This window comes from Kryptolebias marmoratus, linkage group LG4 (genome assembly GCF_001649575.2).
Source record: "Kryptolebias marmoratus isolate JLee-2015 linkage group LG4, ASM164957v2, whole genome shotgun sequence".
NCBI lineage: Eukaryota > Metazoa > Chordata > Actinopteri > Cyprinodontiformes > Rivulidae > Kryptolebias > Kryptolebias marmoratus.
In genome coordinates, this window is record NC_051433.1 from 29722800 (window position 1) to 29744984 (window position 22185).

Genomic DNA, 22185 nt, shown 5'->3' on the forward strand with positions numbered 1-22185 from the left:
ATCCATAAATCCTTTGTACCACTCATATAAACAGTTTCTGTCCAAAACAAGGCAGAGGGGCACATCACATTCTTAGTTTTGGTCATTTTCTATGTCCTGTTCATGCAGGATCATTCAGGTAAATGTTATAACATATATCCTGATGCATGCTCAAAATATGCTTCCAAAATATGGATCTGAATCTGTCTCTTGTTATCATTTTGGCTTGAAGGGAGACAGACAAAATGTGATTCTGTTTCCAGTAATCCTTCTCTAAAAAATAATGGATAACCTAGTTCATCAACAAAGTCCTCACTGTCTGTTCAAGACTCTTTTTATTATTATTAATAATATTTTTATCTCCATCGCTGCCTCTGAGCTTCTATCATCATTGGTGGGTCTGAACCTCCAACAGAAGCTGGAGCTCCACGTTCAAAAATCGCCTCGTTTTTTTTGGCTCAAACACAATAAAACTGAATAAATTTAACACTAAACACACCACACTACACCCTAACTATAAAATCCAAACATGGTATATATCACAAAACTTATAACTCACTCCCGCACACGCAGTTTTTTTTTGTTTTGTTTTTTGCCGCCTCCGAACTTTAATTTTTGCGCCTCTTTCCTCTTTTTACTGTAGATTTTTGGTCGCTTGACAGATAACTTTGAGCCTCCGTCAGATTGGAGAGGAGGGGCTGTTTTTTCATTCAGCTGGGTTGGGGGTGAGATCGGACAGAGGACGGGGGAGTTTTCTCTCGGTTTTGGCGCTTCTCGCTCTAACGCGCTGAAAATATGACAATGATTTTTTTTTTTAAATATATGTGTCGGGAATAATTTCTCATAACTCTGGTTTTCCTTGGCCTATCGAGATGATTTAAAAACTAGTGTAAAGCTTGAAGTCTGGACTTTCGACACAGATTAAAACGAAGTGTCTGAGAGGGCGGATCTTTCCTGCTAGAGCGTTTTAAATCGGTCATGTGACCTGGACGCGCCGGCGTGTCCGTTGACTCTGAAGAGTTAAATCTTGTGTTTGTCTTTAAAGTACTTCAGGTTGTAGTTGTGTTCATGAAAATTGCACAAAAATAAATTAAATTTGAGTTGATTAGAAGGAAGAGAATAAAAAAATCTGCTAAAGTGCAGGATTGAACAACTGATGATTAAACTAATGTAGAACTAACATTCTCCTAAAACATGAAAAGAAATGAATAAAAATAAATTTCACTGAAATATCTCTAACAAGCCTAATTTGATAACTGAGAATTACAAGGAGAATCTGGAGTTTATTTTTGAAGAAGTGAAAAAGTTAATGAGGGCACATCTTCGCTCCCCTCAACCAAACTCACCACAGAGGCATTTAGGCGGCCCATGGAGGGAAACTCTCCTGGTTTACAGTATGAGCACGACTCCACTATATTGTCGGGGTTAGTGGCCCATTTAACATCAGTCAGCCCTTTGCCCCAGGCTGAGGAGGACACGAGCCACAGGAAGGCAAAGGCAGCAGTCAGCAGCAGGTCCTGGGAAAAGGAAAAGGTGAAACTCAGCATGTTCATGTACATACTAATGTCATACTACTGCCAAACACATTCAAATTCCTCTTTCAGGTGCTGTATAAAACCAAGGATGTTGATTTAAGACTTATTCCAGCTGTTGAACTGTAAAATGAGCAGTCAAAGCCATTTAGTGGCTGCTGGGTAACAGTTTCAAAAGTCACTGAGTCATAAACACTTGTCTCACAATAACATTAAACAGAAGTCAGAAAATAACATAATAGAACATTACATCTTTAAAAGAAGTTGTAAAATGTATGGCAGGACTTTGGTTTCTCTTGAAGAAAAATAAAACAAACCATCTTGTTGTGAAAACATTTGATATCATTCAGTGCAGAACATGGCAACGTATTAAGTCTTAAAATGCAGGATATTTATTGCAGTCAAAGTACAAATTCCACTTTGACCTTAGCAAGCACATTTCTGCACTGAGCTTGTGTTTTGCTCAGAGTGCAGAACCCTTTCAGAACGCAGCACAGACTTTGCCACTTTCAGTTTTAAAGCCTCTTTAGGCATAACGACAACATCACATTATGATGCATTCAAGTTACTGTAAAAAGCCTTTAATTTTCTTTTCTATTCTCCAACATAAATAAGCTAGCAGTCTTTTAGCCAGCAAGATGTCAACTTAAAAACAAAGTAATAAAAGCAATCCTTACTACATATCACCCATCACCTTTTATCCCAGAGTTTTAAATCACAATGGCCACAACAGTTACATTTTGTGAGATGTGTTAATGCGGATATTGTGAGATCTCACATGATCTCAGGTGAATTGTTAGCACAATATCTGTAAAACTCACTAAGCTATAGCCATATAGCCGTATTTGTGTTGGCTGAGGCTGATTAGCTGTGCCGGCCATCTCAAATTAGGTTGACTCCAAAAGTTAAAAAGTTGTAGATGTACATCCATTGATTAGTTTCTGAAAGTTTCATTCAAATCAGTCCAGTGGTCTTGAGATATTTTACGAACAGAGAGTTTACTCTAAACAGGCAATGGCAAAATTAAAAAAATAATAATAAATTGTACAGTCTGTCTTGGGGATCGAGTCAGAAAAAAAACAATGTGAGAAAACCTCAGCATAGTGGGCTGTGATAAGGGTTTGTAAATGCAGAGAAAGTGTACTTACTATGATGGGACCGCGGCTGGTCTGACGGTAGACGCTCTGGTACCCCAGGTAGAGAATCAGTGTGGCGGTGCAATAAAGAAACCCAAATACACCGACGCAGACAAAGAACTCAGCTGAGGAGGAGAAGTCACCCTGCAGGTAGGTGGAGTTGGTCTGACCTTCGACACAAGTGGGGAGTTGATAAGGTTGTGCTGACAACCTGGTGGTGAACAAATGAGAGTAAACCTTTTACAAGCTGCTCTGATGACATTTGATGTAATACTGTGGGATTACAGAAGGTAACACTTCTCACCTCGGTCACTCATCTATCCGAGGAATGCAACAGGAGAAAAAACAGTTAATGTGAGACTTTAAGTGATTTTATAATAAAAAATAAACAAAAGTTAAAACCTTTAGTTTGTCAATAAATAGATAAACTTTATTACAAGAAATTTATTAGATGTTTTGTACATGTTTTGATAACTATACTGCTTGAAAATGGGTGCCCATTTTTCCATGTGAATGCAAATGCACTTTCCTACAACTGCATGATTTCACCGACAAGAAGAAACAATCTCAAAAAATACGCAAAAGAACCAGATGGTATGGGGTAGAGGCTTTTAAAAACATTTTTACTTAAAGGCCTAGTTTTCACTGAAGGAATGCATATCACCCTCAGACTTTCATACCAGAGTTTTAAACTAAGATCATTTATGAGGAGAAATGTCAGAATATTAGCTGTTTGGGTCAAACCTTGAAAATAACACCATGTGGGATGTCCCACAATGTAACATCTACAGTATTAGTGCTCAGAGGATGTGTTGGAATGACTCTCAGCTACGACATGACATTTTAGCTCAAAATCTGCAATGTGACTCAGAACCATTTTTGTGTTTTCTATGACTAATTAGCTCTGGCAGCTATCTTGAATTGAACTTCATTCAAAAGTTAATCAGTTGTAGATGTACATCCAATATTAACTTTTAGAGTTTCATTAAAATCTGCCCAGGGATCACAAGGGTTTGGCCAGCAAGTCGTGCGGTTGTGTTTTGTGGAGCCAGAGTTAAAATAATGGCCTATTTGTATGTGCATGGCTTGCAAAACTGTATTGTAGGAAATGCACATCATTTCCTTGCTAAAAAAAATAAAATAACCATAAAAATTCTCCCAACAAGTAGGCTACCTATAATTGTGAATATTGGCTCCCACCTCCTCTAGCGAGCCAAGTGCACAGTGAAAAAAAACCATGGTGAACAAAAGCAGCTGAAAATCTCACTTTTCTAGATGTTGATCAGTCAGTATAGGTGGCCGCTAATAGTTGTGAAAATCGCAAGCATGAATTATGTAAACTAGTCAACATAATTTTAATGAACTTAGTCTTTTAATCTGACTTTTCAGTTTTTCTCCACGCTGCTAGCATGAGCCAGTATGTGTCAGTGGAGTTTCGGTTGGCTCCATCCGAGCTACAGTTTCACTTTCAAAATATTATGATGACAAAACAGTCACGGCTTTGACTGTGTTTAGCTTGCTGGGTTAACAATTCAAAGAAATATGGGGTCAAAAATACTGTAAAACACAGATGCTCACCACCACTCAAACTTCTGGTCCTCTAGTTTCCTCACGTCGTTTTACTCTTCATTCAAGCTATTACACACTCCTCATGGTGTTAAACTAAAAGTGTGTAAAACTGTGCACACACAACTATCAGTACACACTAACAGACTGGTTTCAGGAGATTTTTGTGTGAGAAATGAAAGACTTGGGATCATACACATAATAACTGCACCTGATAAGGGATCACAAACTACATGATCAAACATGTTAAAACCAACTAAAACTCACTGAACACACCAAACTCAGGAGAGGGTAAAAAAACATGGACGACATGCTGCACAGACCATGTCCTGTGCCCCACTCTTTGGTTTTCATTGGCTCTTGGGAACACGTGTGTGCAGTTGGGATGGCTGTCAGATTTTATCTTTGTCAATTCTGCTTTAAGTTTAAAGATTGGTGTCAAATGTGATTATTTCTGAATGCCTGCTGCAGAGCTTGTAAGTTAAGCAGAAAGTGGGACTTTGTCAGTATTTTAGGCTGTGCACATGAGAACACAAGATTGGTGTTTAAGGATTTTCTTATTATGGAACCCAGTTTTTAAAAAAAATACAGTTTAGGGGCACCTAAAATGCAGTTTCCATGTGGATGCAAGGCTAAAATTTTAAAAAATTTTGCATAGCCACAAAACGTTGTTCCCATCCGAACTGGGCCTGAATATCTCTCTCTTAGTCAGACGTCTGGCTTCAGCCATAAAAATGAATCATAAATTCTGCACATGAATAACCTGTGTTCAGCCTTTTAGAACAAATTCATTGTATACAATATAAAAAGGATATAATACTGTATGACCCATTCTGAGAAAATTTGTCAGAAATAGTTTTGTTTTTTTCATTTTGAGTTATTACTTTCAAATTCTCCATCTCAAAAGCTTCAAAATGATATATAGTTTGTTGAAATTTGGTGATTTATCACAACAAATGACTTTTGTTAACAAGAGCACTGTTTTAAAAACTCAGTTTTTATTGGTGTACAATGATGTTGGGAATTGGAAATCCATATTTCAAAAGGGGAACCCCCCAAGCATCACAATGATGTCATACATTCTTTGAAGGAGTTTCCCAACACTTCTGCCGCCAGCAAAGAAAAAGAAAGGGCAATTTCAAAGGAAATAATTGGAATTATTTCTGAAGACATACTTCTTAGAAAACTTTAGAACATTTTAGTTAGTCGGATTGTTAGATGGTGTTATTATGGACATGTGTTTTTGCTCATCTCATATAATGCAAAAATCTATACATACACTTTCTTGCACTGCTGCCTGTGCGCATTACGACTCATTCTGTTCCCGTCTCTACTGAGCACTGTGATTAGTTCTGCCTGTAATGTCAGCCCCTAAACTGAGTGAATAGTGACATTATATGACACCACAATGTGCTGGTCATTGTACGAACAATCATTACCAGGATAAAGTAACCCTCTACAGTACCTGAACGGGTAACGAAACACAGCTGGGACATCTGTTGGGTCCTTAGACGGACAGGTGACGTTGATGTGAGTTGCTCCAGAATACCCTCCAGTGGTGGCAAAAGCAAAGATGGCAAAAACCTGTTAAAGCAGAGAAATAAAGAGGAGAAGTTGGATGGAATCAAGTTCACTGTTCCACAACAAATCATCCATCCTCCAATTAAAATGCAACACAAGGTATAATCCGTTGAAAATTCAAACTACAATCTTCATGTTGAAGTCAAGAGAAAACTTAACTCGTGATGTTTTTCTCTTTTGTTCAGTAAATTGTTTTGGTTTTTTTTCACCTTTTGTTCAAACTTCCTTTCTGGGGTAACATCCTGCAGTTACCACATCCTTTGTTCACATAGGAACCCCCACCCTCCCTCTTACCGAGCTGAAGGAAAACAAGGCAAAATCCCCCAAAAAAGTCTTTTTTTTTTGTTTTGTTTTTTTACAAAAGCCCTTTTGCTTAGGGGTTTACTTGTAGTTGTTCTATTCTGCATCCCTCCTGAGAGAGAAAAAGATCTGATTGTTTCAAAGTGTGTTTATTTCAGGTAAACTGGTGCAAAAGCCTGCAGTTGGAGTCTAAAGGGCTTTTACTCTCCAACTGCAGGCACCAAAAAACAATCCCACTAATGAAACAAAACACAGGCGCTATCGAGCCATTAAGCTGGTTTACTACCTGTTCCATTAAAAAAGTTAAAAACAATGAGTCAATTCTGCAAACAGATTTTATGTATATTTGACAAAACACCTATACATGCAATTATTTTCTTTATGCAGAGGCATGTGAATGTGTGTTTAAAACATTCTATAAATTATTTTGGAGGGTTTTTTTAAGAATAGAGGTTTCTTGTATCTTGCAAGTCTGTCAGCAAGAAGTTTCTTTTCTTTTGGGGAAAAACAAGCTGAGAATATCAACAACGCTGACCCCAGCAGACCCGTGCTGAGATCATTTCCTTTAACAAGTACACCCATTGTCAAATGTTTTTAGAATGTCACAAAGATCAATTTTCACAAAGTTTGCTGCCTCAGTTTTTATGATGGCAGAAGGTTATGAAGAGCGATCAGAGGAATTGCATTTAAAAAAAAAATAAAATAAATGAATGAATACATTGTTTTACTTAACCCCTAAAAACCCATTTCCACAGCATTTCAGCCACAAAAGGATGTGCTGACATCATTTCAGCGATGGTCTAACAGGTGAATGTTGATGAGGAACACTCTGTCTGCCTGACTGAGTTTCAAAAACAAAAAAGGTAACATGTACATAAGTATTCACAGTTGTTGCCATCATTAGCTGCATCATCTTTTCACTGATCATCCTTCAGAAGTTTCTACAACTGGACTGGAGTCAACCTAAGGTAAATTCAGCAGATTGGACATGATTTGGAAAGGCACACACCTCCTAATTGACAGTACATGTCAGAGCACAAAACAAGCCATGAAATCCAAGGAACGGTCTGTAGACTTCCGAGACAGGATTGTATCAAGGCACAGATCTGGGGAAGGGAACAGAAAGACCTCTGCAACATTGAAGGTCCCAATGAGCACAGTGGTCCACATCATCTGTTAAAGGAAGAAGCTTAGAACCACCAGGACTCTTCCTAGAGATGGCCACACTTTAGAGAGCTGCAGGAATGGTTGTCCTTTTGAAAGGTTCTCCTATCTAAAGACCAGCACTGGAGCTCAATGAGTGACGATCGGGTTCTTGGTCACCTCCCTGACTAAGGCCCTTCTACCCCGATCACTCAGATTGGCTGGGCAGACAACTCTATGAAGTATGGGGAAAAATCTCTGCTGAAAACATGAAAACCTAACAGCTTATGATTATTTTCCTAAGAAAAGCAGGACATAATTACCTCTCAAAAGTCCCAAGTCTGTGCATAAAGCACTTCATTTACTGTTTTTGCTTGACATCCTATTTTTTTAGCTCCAGTTTATGCAGGATAACTCAGGACACTGCCTCTTTTTGTTGGTCTCATTGTAATACTGCATGTGGGGAGAATTGTGTTTGCAGAATGCATCTCTACACTTGTAAAGTCCCAAAATTTTGTCCTTTTTTTCCTCTGATTTTTTCCTCAATAAGTTTTTTTTGGTTGCATTTAATGTAGTGGAAGCATGTTGTCCAACAGTATTTATTGTCCAGATGAAACAACATTCACTGAGCACTACACAGTCACATATATTAAATAAAGGACTGAATCAAAGAAAACTGCCTTGAGGAGTTTGAGTTAAAATCATCAAAGGCTTAAAAATCAATGTGTCTGAAACAAAACAGATCTCCTTCCTCCATGGAAAGCTTATCATGGAGGCACCTGATTCCTGTTTTTTGAGAATAATGTCCTCTGTTCATGCACACCCACATCTACCAAAGCACACTCTGAAATGATCTGTTACAACAACCCAGCAGCTGTACATGGCCACACATTCAGGTAATACACCTGTAGTGAAAATAGTGACACAAATAACATAAAAATATAAGTAATACAGTAAACGGTGAGCATCACATTTAGCCATATTGTTTACAAAGCAGGTTTCCATTTTTAGTCGTCCAATTCCTCACAACATTTCTCAGCTTTCACTTTGACCCACAAATCTGACCACACCCTAAATAAAGCTTACACAAGAGGAGGGGTTCACTCGTCCAATACCTCCTGTCCACTTCCAAGTTCCCAGAGACATTCCAGCCCCCATCTGATGGTCAGGGAGTGGCAGTACATAAGAGAGCAGAAGGAGCAGCTGCTCATGAAGCCTTTTATTTAAAAAACCCTTAGTTGTTAGGAAAACACCAAGCAGATAATTAACAGAAACAGTTAAGCTGATGGCTTGCAGACAGTATAAAAACTGCTGCTGGTTAATGTTTAAAGGCTGAGGTGTACCCACCAGCCCGACATCCAGCAATATCACCTAAAGTCTTACAAAAAGAATGAAGACAAACTGTCCTTTCCAGTAATGCAATGCCAAGAATGTCTCCCGCTGAAAAATTTGGTTTGTCGCAACCACAGACTGAAAGATTAAAAACAAAGACAGAAACTGAAAATGGAAAAACAGAAAATATTTTGTCTATAGCTTTAAATTGAGTTTTAAACATCAGAGAGAAAAAAATTCTAAATTAGCATTTTCTGCAAAAATGCAGCTTGAATGCTGCAATTTGAAGAAAAAGCTAAAACAGAACTGTTAGTTAAAAAAAGAAAAACAGACACTTAAATGAACAAATCCATAGCTAAAAGCTAATTTAGCAAAATTGTAGATAAAAGAGACATGAAGACAAAAATAAAGCATGTATACTGAAGTAGATTTCAAAAGGAAAAATGTTTTAAGGTAATAGAAGCAATCTTAATTTTAACAAAAAAAAAAAGAAACAAAAACAAAACAATCCTTATAGAAGCAGATAAAGTTAAACATTTTGAAACATAAAAGTTTCAAATACCAAAAGTCAGCACTCAATATCCGATTGAGCTGGATGTTTTGACATTTGAAAGATTGATCCAGAAGTAGTTTGATTCCAAAAATCATACAGAAGAAACTATAAACAGGAAAAGAATAGTGCTGACTCAGCATTCACACAATAAAGGAGCAAAGATATTCAAACTAAACAATAGGAGTCTTATTCAGTCACAAGGTTCTTACAAAAGACTATTAGGAGCAAAAAGAAAATATATTCCAATGCAGTTTTAACAAATTTTATACATATTTGACAATCGCAGAGAGGAGTCCTAGGATCTTTTGCACAGTCTGACCTTGTTGTTGTATTGTCCTGAATGTGTGTGAATTCAAACTAACAAAACTAAAATGTCACAGATTTTCTCATCAAATTAAAAACTGTCCCACAGAGCTACAGAAAAGACTGTCTCATGACTGTTGAAATTAGAGCTGAAAATGTCCCAGACACTTTACCGTATTTTCTGCACTATAGGGCGCACTGGATTATAAGACGCACTGTCAATGAAGAGTCCATTTTTGAACTTTTGTCATATATAAGGCACATCGGCCTATAAGGCGCATTAAGCAAAACAAAACAGTCCCGTCTTTTCAGAGAAAACTGCACCTACGTAAGCGTCAAGTATAAACGCCTACAGCACTCACAGTATGCGGAGCCCTGAGCGACACAAAGAGCAGCTATAACTGAGCCTTAATGCTGCAAGCGGTGCGGCTTTGTAGTTTACCAAAGTTGTACTAAAATATTATAACTTCTTACATATGTAAGGTGCTCCGGATTATAACGCACACTGTCGTTTTTTTGAGAAAATTGAAGGCGTTTAAGTGAACCTTATATTCCAGAAAATATGGTAAAAAATCCAGATTTTGCCTGCAGCTGGAGCCTCTGCAGCTACATGCTAAGAGAAAGAGTTTGTTGCATATTTATTTATAATAGGATGAGTGAAATAAATGAAACAAAATGAAATAAAAGCAGAACAGACTTAATGCTGAATTTGCACATTGATTTGTAGACTGAAGCTGAGAAAATTAAGTTTGTACCTCTTGTTAATCTGAGCTGAGAGAAAAAGAGTCTATCAAACTTTGAGGTGAGGTGAAGATGAAACCGTATTTCAAAAAGAGCAGGAGTCAGTGCAACATACACCCACCTCAACAATTGCGATTGACAGTTTGTCTCTGATTTATTGAGACAACTCTTCCACTTCTTAGCATTTCTATTTGGGTCTTGGACCAGTTGATCTATAAGGAGTAAACCCATTTAAGGGCAGACCCAGCAATCAGTGGACCTATTTTAATTGGCAGATATTGACCACTTTTTTAAATAAATAAATTGACAATGTGCAATGTTTGTACATACTTATTTAATAACCACTTAAGAAAATGAAAATGCAGCAGCAGCTGCTACAACCAGCTTACTGTACAACACAAATTAGTTATATAAGTGAGAAAGCTCTTCTGTACATTATTTAAAGTGTACAAGTTATTCTAAGGGTTGATAAATATATGTTAATTTAAGTTTCAAAATTTTGTTATATTTTGTTAAATGAAAAATACATATTGGCCAAAATAAATAAAATTCCTGATTTTGTATAACAGCCATTTAAAGTCTAATCAATTCTACTTTACAGCGCCCAAAAAACAGTAGTGTGGTGGTCACAAAGAGTTTACGTTCTTCATTGTTAAAAAAAAAAAGTATAAGAAAGGCGTAACAAATATCCAAATACTGCCTCCAGATGAAACCTACTAAATTGAATGAAGTTTACTTTTGAATAAATTTAATCAATATTCTTTTCCCCAAAAAAGGCTGATGCCTCATTTTCAGTTTAATTAAATTGTAAATAAATGTTTTCAGTTTTTCTGCCAAACAGAAACCAAAAAAAAAGCTGTATGAATACCTGCCTAACCGTCACTCTTTGATTGTAAAACAGCTACTAAAATACTATGATCACTGTTTGTCTGATATGCTGCTTACTGTGACACTCAGCCCTTCCACTGAGCAATAAGGTTTTCTGGTGGAATTCAAAACCAGGTTTTCAAACAGCCTGTTGGATACGTTAATCAGGAACAGGGCATTGTTGCTCCACAAAACCACGCCCTGAATACACACTACTAACAAAGTAGCAATGGTGCTTCAACTAGAAAATTACTAAAGTCTTGAAGTACCAGCAACCACAGTAAAGGTATTATACCTGAGCCTTTTTAGCAGAACAGTTTATTCAGTGAATTGTAGCTTGCAGATTCACACAGGCGTACTATTTAGGGCACATTCTACAGAGCAGCAGCAATCCAAGCTATGTGATTCTCAGCTGCTGGCATTCCTCAGAGCTAGTTTAGTGTAGCACAACTCAGGTTTCTGCTCCTGATTTTACTAGCCACACTATGCTAACATCAGCCTACCTGCAACAACTACTAATTAGGTAGAACTGATTTCAATGACAAACTAGTGTCTTTGAATTTCCCAGTGTCAGTGTATTGCGTTCATGACCAAGTTTAACAATGAGTAAGACTTTATAGCCTCATAAAGATTAAACTTTCTTCTGAGAAACGATTGCATTTACAGCCTGTGGCAAACTGTAACTTTGAACAAGGTTGAAAAGTGAGCATAATTGTAAATCCACACGAAATGAAAGGAAAAACCCGCAACTTTTAGACTTTCCCCCCCTCCCAGCTTTAGTGAGAAAACCTTGGAAGTCATGCATGTTTGATTTAAGGACGAATGGACAACTAGGGAGGAAATGGCAATATCACGAGGACTAACTCAGGAAACGTTAAGGAAGAGCACAAGAACAATTAACTTTAGTGTAATTTTCTTTGTTTTAGACGCTTAAGCACTTGTAGTATCACTTTACTCACCCACTCTAAGACACGAATAAATCCAAGAGGTTCTTTCAGTGGCCCCAGGTCCAGGGAAAATCCTGACAAACTTTGCTAATCACAAAGAAAGAGTGCGAAGACACGAAGGAAAACATAGTTAGTCAGATATAACACGCGGGGAAGAATTAGAGTTAGCCCCCTGAGAACTATCGTTACTTGTTTATCATCTTGCAGCTGAAAGTGGCCCTAGTTAGCCAACTATCTGGGAGCGACATGCTAACGCTAACCTATGCTAATTCACCTACCTGAACAGTGTCCATTAGGATGACTTTGGATTAGAAAGTAGTTTATCTTTCACTTGTAATGTCGTCGGTTTGTATGTACAACTAAGCTAAAGCTCTTTCGTTAGTGTTCGAGTACTGACATTCGATATAACAGCTGTCCACAGGTGGCACACTCAAGTCGAGCTACTGTCAAATCCTATCCAACAACAACGCTGGCTGCCGTTGCCCAAAATGACTCACGCATGCGCAGAATGCATGTTGCGGAAGGAATCCCTGCGGAACACAAAGGGGCGGGTCCTCTCCAAAGCGGGCAAAAGCGGAGCGTGTTGGAGTCGCGAAACGTGATTGGCCCAATCCACAGACTCAGGAAGTAAGAGTTCCAAAATAAGAGACGCTAAAGAATTAATGGACTATCATTTCCACACACTAACATCTATTCAAGAAGGTCTGAGTGCATTCTGGTTGCAAATTTTAATAAATGAAGTGATCAGACTTATAAAATTTAAGAGTATAAAATATTGTTAGAACAATGTAAGAACAACAGTTTACATTTTAACAGTCTAATAAATATCTTCACTACCTACCTTAACTGCTATAACAGAGAATGTACAAAATAAATGTTAAAACGGTTTATTGCAGCATTATCTAAATTTATTGTTAAAAAATAACAAAAACAAAACAAAAAAAAGACATAAAAATAAAGTTTTGAACACATGCTGGTTGAAGTACGAACGTTACTGTTGACTTGTTGCTGACTTCCTTGCAGTCTCATCCTGGTTGACATTTATCTGAGAGATTCCAAAGTACTTGTAGCTGTCCTGGAAATCTGCAATGTTGCCTTCAGGTAGTTCAATCCCTTTAGATGTGAAAATCTTGCCTCTCTTGGACACCATTTGGCTGGACTTATCAAGTCTGAATGACATACTAATGTGCTTGCTCTATATCCTGGTGAGGTGGATCAGTGAGTCAATGTCTTGTTCACGGTTGGCATACAGTTTCATGCCATCCATGTAGAGGAGGTGACTGATAACTTTTCCACTTTGGAACCGGTATCCATACCACTTTTTGCAGTCATCTGGCTGAGAGGGTTCAAGCCCATGCAAAACAGTGTGTATATGTAGTACTTTTATCATCAGGAATAACTGCCACCCATTTAATAATGTGATTGTGATTCATTTTCATCTTGTTGCATGTATTGCCTTAATAGTGTAATGTTTTATTCTTTTTAAACTGTAATACTCATGGGGCAACAGGGTTCCAACAAGATGAGGGACCAAATTATTTGGAGTACCATAAGAACCTCAACTTTTTCTGATTAAGCTGGAAAAAGCAATCAGATAACCATCATTTTATACATTTCAAACAGGTTTGTAGTACAAATACTTTGAACACACTGTGAGATTTAAAGGTAATAAAAAGCTGAATATTATCAGCATAGCTTAAAGACTTAAAGACATTAAAAGATTTAATTCAAACATGGTATAAAGGAAGCAAGTATAACACAAATAAAATAGGGTCGAGATCAGAACCCTGTGGAACACCATACTTAAGAGAAGCTGAAGAAAAGTTGAATTTGGATTTGGCAAAATAAATATTTTTAGTTGATAAATAAAAAGCAAATTAATGCAGACCTGTACTAGATATGCCTTCCCACCACCTCAGTGTCTGAAGTAGCACTGAGTGATCAATAGTGTCAAAGGCTGAACCTAAATCCAGGTGATCCTAAATCCATTTAGACTGCAGACTCTCCAGCATCCCCACATCAATAAGTCATTAGAGGTTCGGGGGAGAGCCTACACAGTAGAATTAGCTCTACGAAAACAAGATACATTTGGCCACGGTATTAAAATTGTAAGAACTGTTGAGCAACCACCTTTTAAAGAATTTTAGCAATAAAAAGAAGTTCTGAGATGGAATAGATAGCTAGGTGTCTAGCTATGAGGCCATGAGATAGTTACTCAGAGATAATGAATCTAAAAGGAGTTTTTTCAGTAGAGGACAAATAACACCCTATGAGTAACTCAGTAACTTTATCATATAACAAGCTGATGGGATGATAATATTGGGTCTTTACCTTTTTTCAAAAGCAACAAAATAAATGCCTGATTTAAGGTTTGAGGGAGGATGGCTGAACTCAAAGGCTTAGCGGTTGAGTGATTGAAAGGTGTTAGGGCAAACCCCCATGATGCTCATTTGGGCTAATTCTGTTCAACCTAAAAGCCAAAGCCTTCAGCCATTGACAGTGTTCTTAACATGAAATATTCTCTCTGCTTGTGTTTGCATACCATAGACTATGGTGTGTGGTACAGATGGAAAAATTACAAACATTAACATAGATATGGTGGGTTTTTTATGCTTTTACATTCTTTACATTCTCCAGATTGTTTGTTTGATTGTTTTTGAAGGAACATTTGGAAGTGAAGAGTCTGAGGACACAGACCAAATAATATTCAAATGGACAGTTGTAGCTTTTTATTTTACATGGTTTTAGCAAAAGGGGAAGCGAACAGCGTAACATTTTACCTATCCAGTGAGCTGCAAAGAAAAACTGAAAGCTGAACTAATGGAGATGGACAGCAGCAGTGGGGAATTTGTGGTTTTTGTTTTGTTTTTATAACAGACGGAGTTGTTTACTGAGCAGGACTCCATCAAAAAGTAACCTGACTTCACTGAACTGGAATTATTTTTACTTTTATGTTTTGTGTCTCAGAAAAATGTATTGTTGCACATGATGCTGAGTTCCTTAAATAAGGTATGCATTTCTCAAAACACAACATTTTGTTGAGCTCTCCAGTATTTATATTTATGTCTTTGAATGGTGAAGTGTAGTCACATGCAAACAAAATAATAAATTTAATTTTACTTCAACTTAACCAAGCAATTCTGTGTGAATACATTAATTTAATCTAAAGAACAGAATGGATTATTCCACTACTGCAGCTGATGTGATCTGTTTATGCTGAGTGCAGGCATGTTATCTGCTGAGCTGAGCTGTGTGGTGGACCCTCCTCCCTACTCTTCGTGTATGTGCATGTGTGTGTGTGTGGGTACTGCCAGCCTATAAAAGTCCCTCTCTCTCTGCTGTTCTGCAGACACCAAACTAGCTTTACAGAGCAATACAGAGTAAACTGAAACCTACGCTTGTCATTCTTAAACCGTGAGTAACTCAATTCTTTTTGTGTTTAGACAAAGCTGACATAAATATTGCTGCATATCATTAGTGTGTATGTGATGTATCTTATATCCCTGTGACTTTCCATTTGCAGTGGCAATGATTCAGCTGGTTTCATTCTTGAATGGAACAAGTAAATTTAGTGTTTATTGTACACTCATTTTTAAGACTGCACAGCTTTACATAAAAAAGAAAAATCTTTTAAAAAATTGTCCCTTTTAGTGGAAACTCTTAAAATTAAAGGCTGAGTATTCCTTTAAGGAAAGCATACTGCCTGACGCCTTTCATACCAGAGTTTTAGGCTAAGATCATCTTATGCTGACAGAGTTGTAGCTGTTTTGGTCAAACCTTGAAAATAACATACAGAAGTTATTGTGTTGGTTAATGTCAATTAGCTGTGGTGGCCATCTTGAATTAGGTTGACTTCAAGAGTTAATCAGTTTCAGAGGTACATCCAGTATTGCTAAATGCTACAGATGACCAAACACCAACACACACTCACATACACAAGCAAAAACATTATAGCTTTCGTTTTTAGCAGTTGTCAATAATGAAGGAGCATTTTAGGTCTTTATTCTCTTGGTTCCAATGAACACAAAGGAAGAATAGTTAGAGAAAGTGCTCAGCCATCCCGGCTATTTTCCCACTGACACACGTCTGCCTAGTGATCCTCTGTGATGCATCCTATTCAGCAAGTAAAGAGCTAGGATTTCCCTTTGCCTGCTGCACTGTGAGTCAGCATACTGGGTATTAGTGTTTGGCATCAGATCAGACTCCAAGTCCTCATTCAGCTTGAAGCAAACCCTGCACTTTTTCCTCACCAGAGTCAAGTTTCATACTAACTAAAGATTTCAGACTAAAACAATCAACATTGGTCCTGCTGCCATGACAGCACAGACCTAGAGAGAGAAACTGTTCTTTGGAAAAGCATAAATCAGGGAAAATGATGGGAATGGCAGCATAAAGTGTCATCTCCTGTTTTTCTTGTGCAGGCCTCATGGCTAGAAACCTGCTGAAGAATCCCAATGGGGACGGTAAGATGCCTTTTTTGTTATTTATGCACAAAACCAATCAAGGATTTGAACACATGTAAAAATAAATGTGAATAAAAAGATTTATACAAACCTTTCACTGGCCCTGACCAAGAATTTAATTAAGACTCAGCAGTCCTTTAAGGAAGTGATTCCCAACTCCAGTTCTCGAGGACCACTATCCTGCATGTTTAAGTTGTTTCTGTGCTTTGACACACATGATTTGAGTGAGTGAGTGAGTGAGTGAGTGAGTGAGTGAGTGAGTGAGTGAGTGAGTGAGTGAGTGAGTGAGTGAGTGAGTGAGTGAGTGAGTGAGTGATTAAAAGGCTTTTGCAGAACTTGAAGACCTGCTGAAGTTAGGAATCACTGCTTTAAGGCATGCATTTCACTTTTCAATTTAGTTTTAGTCTAAGATCATCTCATAGTGAAAAATGACGGAGTTGTAGCTGTTTTGAAAATAACAGTGATGATTTTAGGTTACTTTTAGGAGTTCCTGAGCACCCCTACTTTTTAACTCTGCACCCCTGAAAAATAAAGAAAGTATGATCACAATTTTGTGAGGTAACTTAATACTCAAAACTTAATTTAACCTAAACTGTGTTTAGAGACAGAATAAATGATGTTAGACACAAATAAACCATGAACCATAAGTTTCTGAATGCTTACATAGCAAAATTAAGCGTAAAGTAATAAAGTCTTCTACTTTGAAACCAGGTTTCTTTTTTAAAGCAACAACTTCTGTTTTTTAATTAGGTGGATTCTGCAGAGTTGAGAGATGTGATGAGTTCCTCCAAAAAATGTCAGCTTGGTCTCATTTGTCTCTATTTGTCTTGAAGATGGATGGATAACCTGTCCAGGGTGTCCCCTGCCTCTCACACAGTTACTGCTGGAGATAGGCACCAGCTCACTGCAACTCGTGTGAAAAATGGGTAAAAAAATAGAATTGATTACTGCACAGTTTTTATCATACTGTGACATGAATAATTTAAAAAATGCATCAATTGCATTATCAGTGTCACTTTCTTTATATACATTTCCCATTTCAGTATTAGTAAATCATTCCTAATTGCACTTGTTTTCACTCAATAATTTATGTTTACAATATGGCAATGATTTTGAAAGATTTTGTGAACTGATTTAAATAATCCTTGATGCAATTAAAATTTGCATCCAAGCTTCTGCTATTGAGATAAATTATTGATAATTTGTTATCCATTTTAATGGTGTGATTAAATCACTATAATAGCAGCAGTTGTTGTTGATGTTGAAGAAGACATTACTATCTAGATCTTTATTATTTTTCAGGTCCAGTGCATTGTAATCTGTATGTTTATCAAAGGCAGAAATTGACTGAAGTATGTTGTTATTGTCACAAGATATGGATGGATGAGTTCCTTCATATTATGCCTTTTGTCTTTTAACCCTCCCATGGCCTTTGGGTCAAATTGACCCAAAGTTACAGGGGCTTCTCTACCTCTCTTTGTCTCTCTCTCTCTTTTGAGGGCTTCAGGGGGGTTAAAGCTTGGAACTCCACATTCTCTAGTTTTAAATTGTAAAAAACTGCCTGAATGGGAAGCAAAATGTGTTCAGCTACAGAACAGAAGTCAAGCTGCTTTTTTTTTGTTTGTTTTTTGGGATGTGCCATTTGGAGCGTTTTGTATTATGTCACATGTGCATTCATACCTCCAAACTCAGTACTTTCCCAGTTCCTGCATACTTCTTATGATCAGCCCTTTGGCTTTTTTTGGTTTTCCTTTTAATTTAATGAATTACTTACAGTTTGTTGTCCATGTGTGTAGATTTTCCCTTCCTTTTTCAGGTTTCAGAAAATTTCATTAAAATCCATCTAGTGATTCATAAGATAATTTGCTAACAGGCAGACAGTTGACTCCAACAGTTACTGCTAAAGTTTTAAATACAGATCTTGTGATCAGTTTGTGTATAATTTGGGGATCAGTCTCAGCTACTACCACACCATATTTTAGGTCAATATCACTGAGTTATGGCCATTTTTGTGTATGATAAAATCACTATGATAGCCAGTATGACTCCAAAAGTTAATCAATTGTAGATGTACATGTAGATGTACATCCAATGGTTGGCTCAGGAGGTAGGGGTCTGTCCTGTAATCGGAGGGTTGCTGATTCGAGCCCCCGCTCCAGCTGTCTCAGCCGTTGTGTCCTTGGGTAAGACACTTCACCCACCTTGCCTACTGGTGGTGGTCAGAGGGCTCGGTGGTGTCGGTGTGATGGCAGCCTCACTTCTGTCAGCCCGCCCCAGGGCAGCTGTGGCTACAATGTAGCTTACCCCCATCAGAGGGTGGATGGATGGGTGAATGATTGTAGTGTAAAGCGCTTTGGGGTCCTTGGACTAGATAAAGCACTATATAAGTGCAAGCCATTTACCAATGGTTACATTCTGAAAGTTTCATTAAATATTTTGCAATTAGTACAAATAAACAAACACACACACACTGGCTTAAACATTATCGCTCTGCCGCTGGTGGCAGACCATCCCAGCTACTTCTGTTATCCATTCTTTCTGCTTCATCACATAACAACTATGTGTCAGTGGTGCTTTGAAACTGGTTTTACTGACTGGAAACAGAGCCTGACAATAATGAAATGAACAAGCAGTACAAGGAAAAACAGAGAAAATTAGGCTTTGTTAAGGCAATTTATCGTAGGCATAATAACATACAATTTGTTTACCTTTACTAGTGTCCCTTCAAACCTTCCATGAATCAGTTTTAATGACTGATAACTCTCAAAAAGTTATTGAATGTACATCTACATCTCATTACCATTTGGAGTCAACCCATTTCAAGATGGCCACTACACCTAATTGGCCTTAGCGTACACAAAAGAGGCTATAACAAAAATAATTTACAGGAATTATGCTCATTTCGTTGTGTGGTAATAGCTGTGAATCATTCAAAACACATTATTTGAGCACTAACAGATCCTGCAATGTCTGACAGAATAACATGGGATCGCATAGCATCATTAAAAGTTTGAACCAAAATGGCTACAACTCCGTACCTTCTCAGCATAAAACGATTTTAGTTTAAAAGGGGGTGTACAATATGCATTCCTTTAAGGATTGCTAGGCATTGATTTTTTCAGTGATATTGTATGTATCATTCAAATAGAAGCCTTATTAAGCCTTAAAGGTCACTAAAGGTTCAAAACAATAACAACTATTCTGTCTGGCTATAATATTTCTGATGCAGTTTTAAAAATAATTTCTAATATTGTTGTTCCAAATGTCCCTTTTCCAAGAAAAAAATTAAATATCAATGTCAAAATCCATTAATATGGATTTCCACCCCCTTTTTCCCTTAAAGGTGAGTGGTGCTTTGAGCTAATTAAAATAAGCACATAAATTTGATACACCTGCGAGCCTTGCAGCCCTCCCACTTTGTCCTTCCTCTCCATCGTGTCAGCCAACTCTCTACCTTTGCTTGTCATTGTCCCTATGTTTTAAGTTGCTACACTCTTGACTTTCCTCTTTTCCCTCTCTCCTGGCACATTTCCCTCCTCGTGATCTTCGACTAACAGTAGCACAATTTCCACTGGCACCCTGATTGTTAACGGCACCGTTGCGGTCGTTGTTAACCCGAGCCTCAACCGATCCAGTATGGTGTCGCTCGGATGAACTCGCATGTTAGTTTTGGCAAAAGTGTTTTACGCTGGATGGCCATCCTTACCCGGGCTTGGGACTGGCACAAGAGATACACTGGCTTGTGCTTCCTAGTGGCTGTTTTTTTGATACAGCTAACAATAAAGAAAAAAATATGACACTGACAAAAACAGTAGAGCTTGAAGATGAGTTGATAAGTATATATATAAAAGATTTGTACTAGTATTTTAAATATTTGTTCTGGGATTTGAAATGGATAAACTTTAAATTGAAACATTCATACTGCAGTGATTGAGACTGAAAATCCCCACAGAACAGCTGGATTTCTGGGAGCTGACGGAGAATGGCGGGAACGAGTGGAAAGTGGAGGACATGCCGGGAGACTGCGGTCATGACTTCTGTAACGAAGACGTGACTAAATACTTTGCAACCTCCTTTGAGTGAGTGCTTCTTACCATGTATGTTACAGAATAAAACAACTGTGATAATGTGCTCCTGCCATTTTTGAGTTTTCTACACATCAACTAAACTGGCATGTCTTTAACACAACATCAACCCTTCTAAAAAATATCCATCCTTGTAGTTTTGGATATCAGTGCTGCTTTTGACACAGTTCATCATTACATTTTCTTGGACAGGTTAGAAATCTTGGATTCTCTGATGCAGTTCTTAATAGTGATGGGAACGGCAGCTCTTTTGAGTGAACTGAATCTCTAAATCAGATCAGTAAAATGATTCGTTCAAAAGATTTGTTCAGTTCACACAGTTTATTTGTTAGTTAGTGAGTTAGTTAGTTTAGTTTAGTTCTTTTGTGCCATACACCATAAAAGGTGCCCAGTCCCCATGAGCTTATAAGACACAAAGTCTGAGAGCAAATCCCTGCAAGGAGGAAACAGAATCCCTCAGGGCAGAGTCAGACACTGTTTCGTTCACTGAGTGATACATGGAGTTTATTTGCAGTGCTCTGACTCTCCCGGGATTCTTTGGGTCTTTGGTTAATGTCTCCTGGTTGTGGTGGCCAGATCTTTTAAGTGAAGTGATATTTATTTATATAGCACTTTTCAGCAACAAGGTGACTCAAAGTACTTTGGCCGGGGGGCTGCCGGGCTTTGGCGGGGGGTTGGCTGGGGGTGTGTGCCTGGCTGTCTGGTGGTGTATTTCGGTGATCGGTGGCGTGGCTCTGCTTTGGTTGGCGGGGGCTGGCCGGTCGGCCCGGGGTGGTGTTCGCCATGGGGGGATGCTGTGTGAGTGTTCTGCCAACGTACTTGGACGTCTCTGGGTCTGTGGTGTGGGATTGGTGGCGCGCATATTCAGTCTTCCTCTACTGCTTCTTCCTGCTGCTCTGGCTTCTGGCCTGGGGCTGGTCTGCGGTCGTTGTCGGGCGGGTGGGGCGGTGGTGTGCACTTTGTGGTGGCGCGGGTTGTACTTGGTCTAGATCGGTGGGTGGGCTTAGATGTGGGTCCCTGGCTGGTGCTGGCTCATGTGTTGTTTCATGGGCATCCTGGGGTTGCCGGCATGGAACGGGTGGCTTGGCCAGCTCCCTGTTCCCCTGCCCTGCTGGTCGCGCCATCGGGGGGATGTTGGCCTTGCTGGTTGGGTGTGCCACAGAGGATTGTAGGAGGAGCTGTGGAGGGGTCGCGTCCTTTTTCGGGCCTGGGGCCGCTGGGGTTTTGGTTGGTCTGGTGGCGGCGGTGGGGCTGGGCTTGGTGGTGGCTGTCCCGGGGCTGAGGTTGCAGGGATGGTGACAAGGGTTTGTTTATGTGTTTGAGGGGGCATGGTGGGGGCTGTTGGCCCCGGGTGCGGGCCTCCTGCCGGGGGTGCTTGGCGGCAGAGTTGGTCCTGTCCTTGTATTGAGTTGGGGGTTCGGCGTGGTTGTGTGGCTCAGTGGTACCTGCTTGGTTGCAGTTCCGTATGGGGCTGGGTGGGGTGTATTCTGGCTGGCTCTTCGGATCTGGGGCCCTCCTGCGGTGTCGCCCACCTTTGTGGCGTCTGTGTTTAGGGGTGCGTGTTCGGTGTTTGTGTGCTGGTTGGGTGTAGCCTCTTGGGGGGACCTCGGGTCTTGTGGGGGAGGGGGAGGGGGGTCTGCGGGGTGGGATTGGGGCT

The 22185-nt window shown here is 38.9% G+C and overlaps 2 protein-coding genes across 2 annotated transcripts in view; one reads left to right on the forward strand and one right to left on the reverse strand.

Annotated features, from left to right (window-relative positions):
• sypl2a (synaptophysin-like 2a) overlaps nt 1-12474 on the reverse strand; it is a 16973-nt gene extending 4499 nt beyond the window's left edge. Inside the window, exons 1-5 of the mRNA XM_017423768.3 lie at nt 12259-12474; nt 11993-12067; nt 5679-5797; nt 2660-2858; nt 1326-1496 (exon numbers count right to left, since the gene is read on the reverse strand). Coding sequence (XP_017279257.1) covers nt 1326-1496; nt 2660-2858; nt 5679-5797; nt 11993-12067; nt 12259-12273 — 579 coding nt within the window. The 5' untranslated portion in view covers nt 12274-12474. The remainder of the gene's footprint in view (nt 1-1325; nt 1497-2659; nt 2859-5678; nt 5798-11992; nt 12068-12258) is intronic.
• A 2803-nt stretch (nt 12475-15277) lies between these two features.
• The window catches only part of fbxo2 (F-box protein 2), a 14843-nt gene continuing 7935 nt past the window's right edge, over nt 15278-22185 (forward strand). Inside the window, exons 1-3 of the mRNA XM_017423693.2 lie at nt 15278-15394; nt 16402-16443; nt 20396-20522. Coding sequence (XP_017279182.1) covers nt 16407-16443; nt 20396-20522 — 164 coding nt within the window. The 5' untranslated portion in view covers nt 15278-15394; nt 16402-16406. The remainder of the gene's footprint in view (nt 15395-16401; nt 16444-20395; nt 20523-22185) is intronic.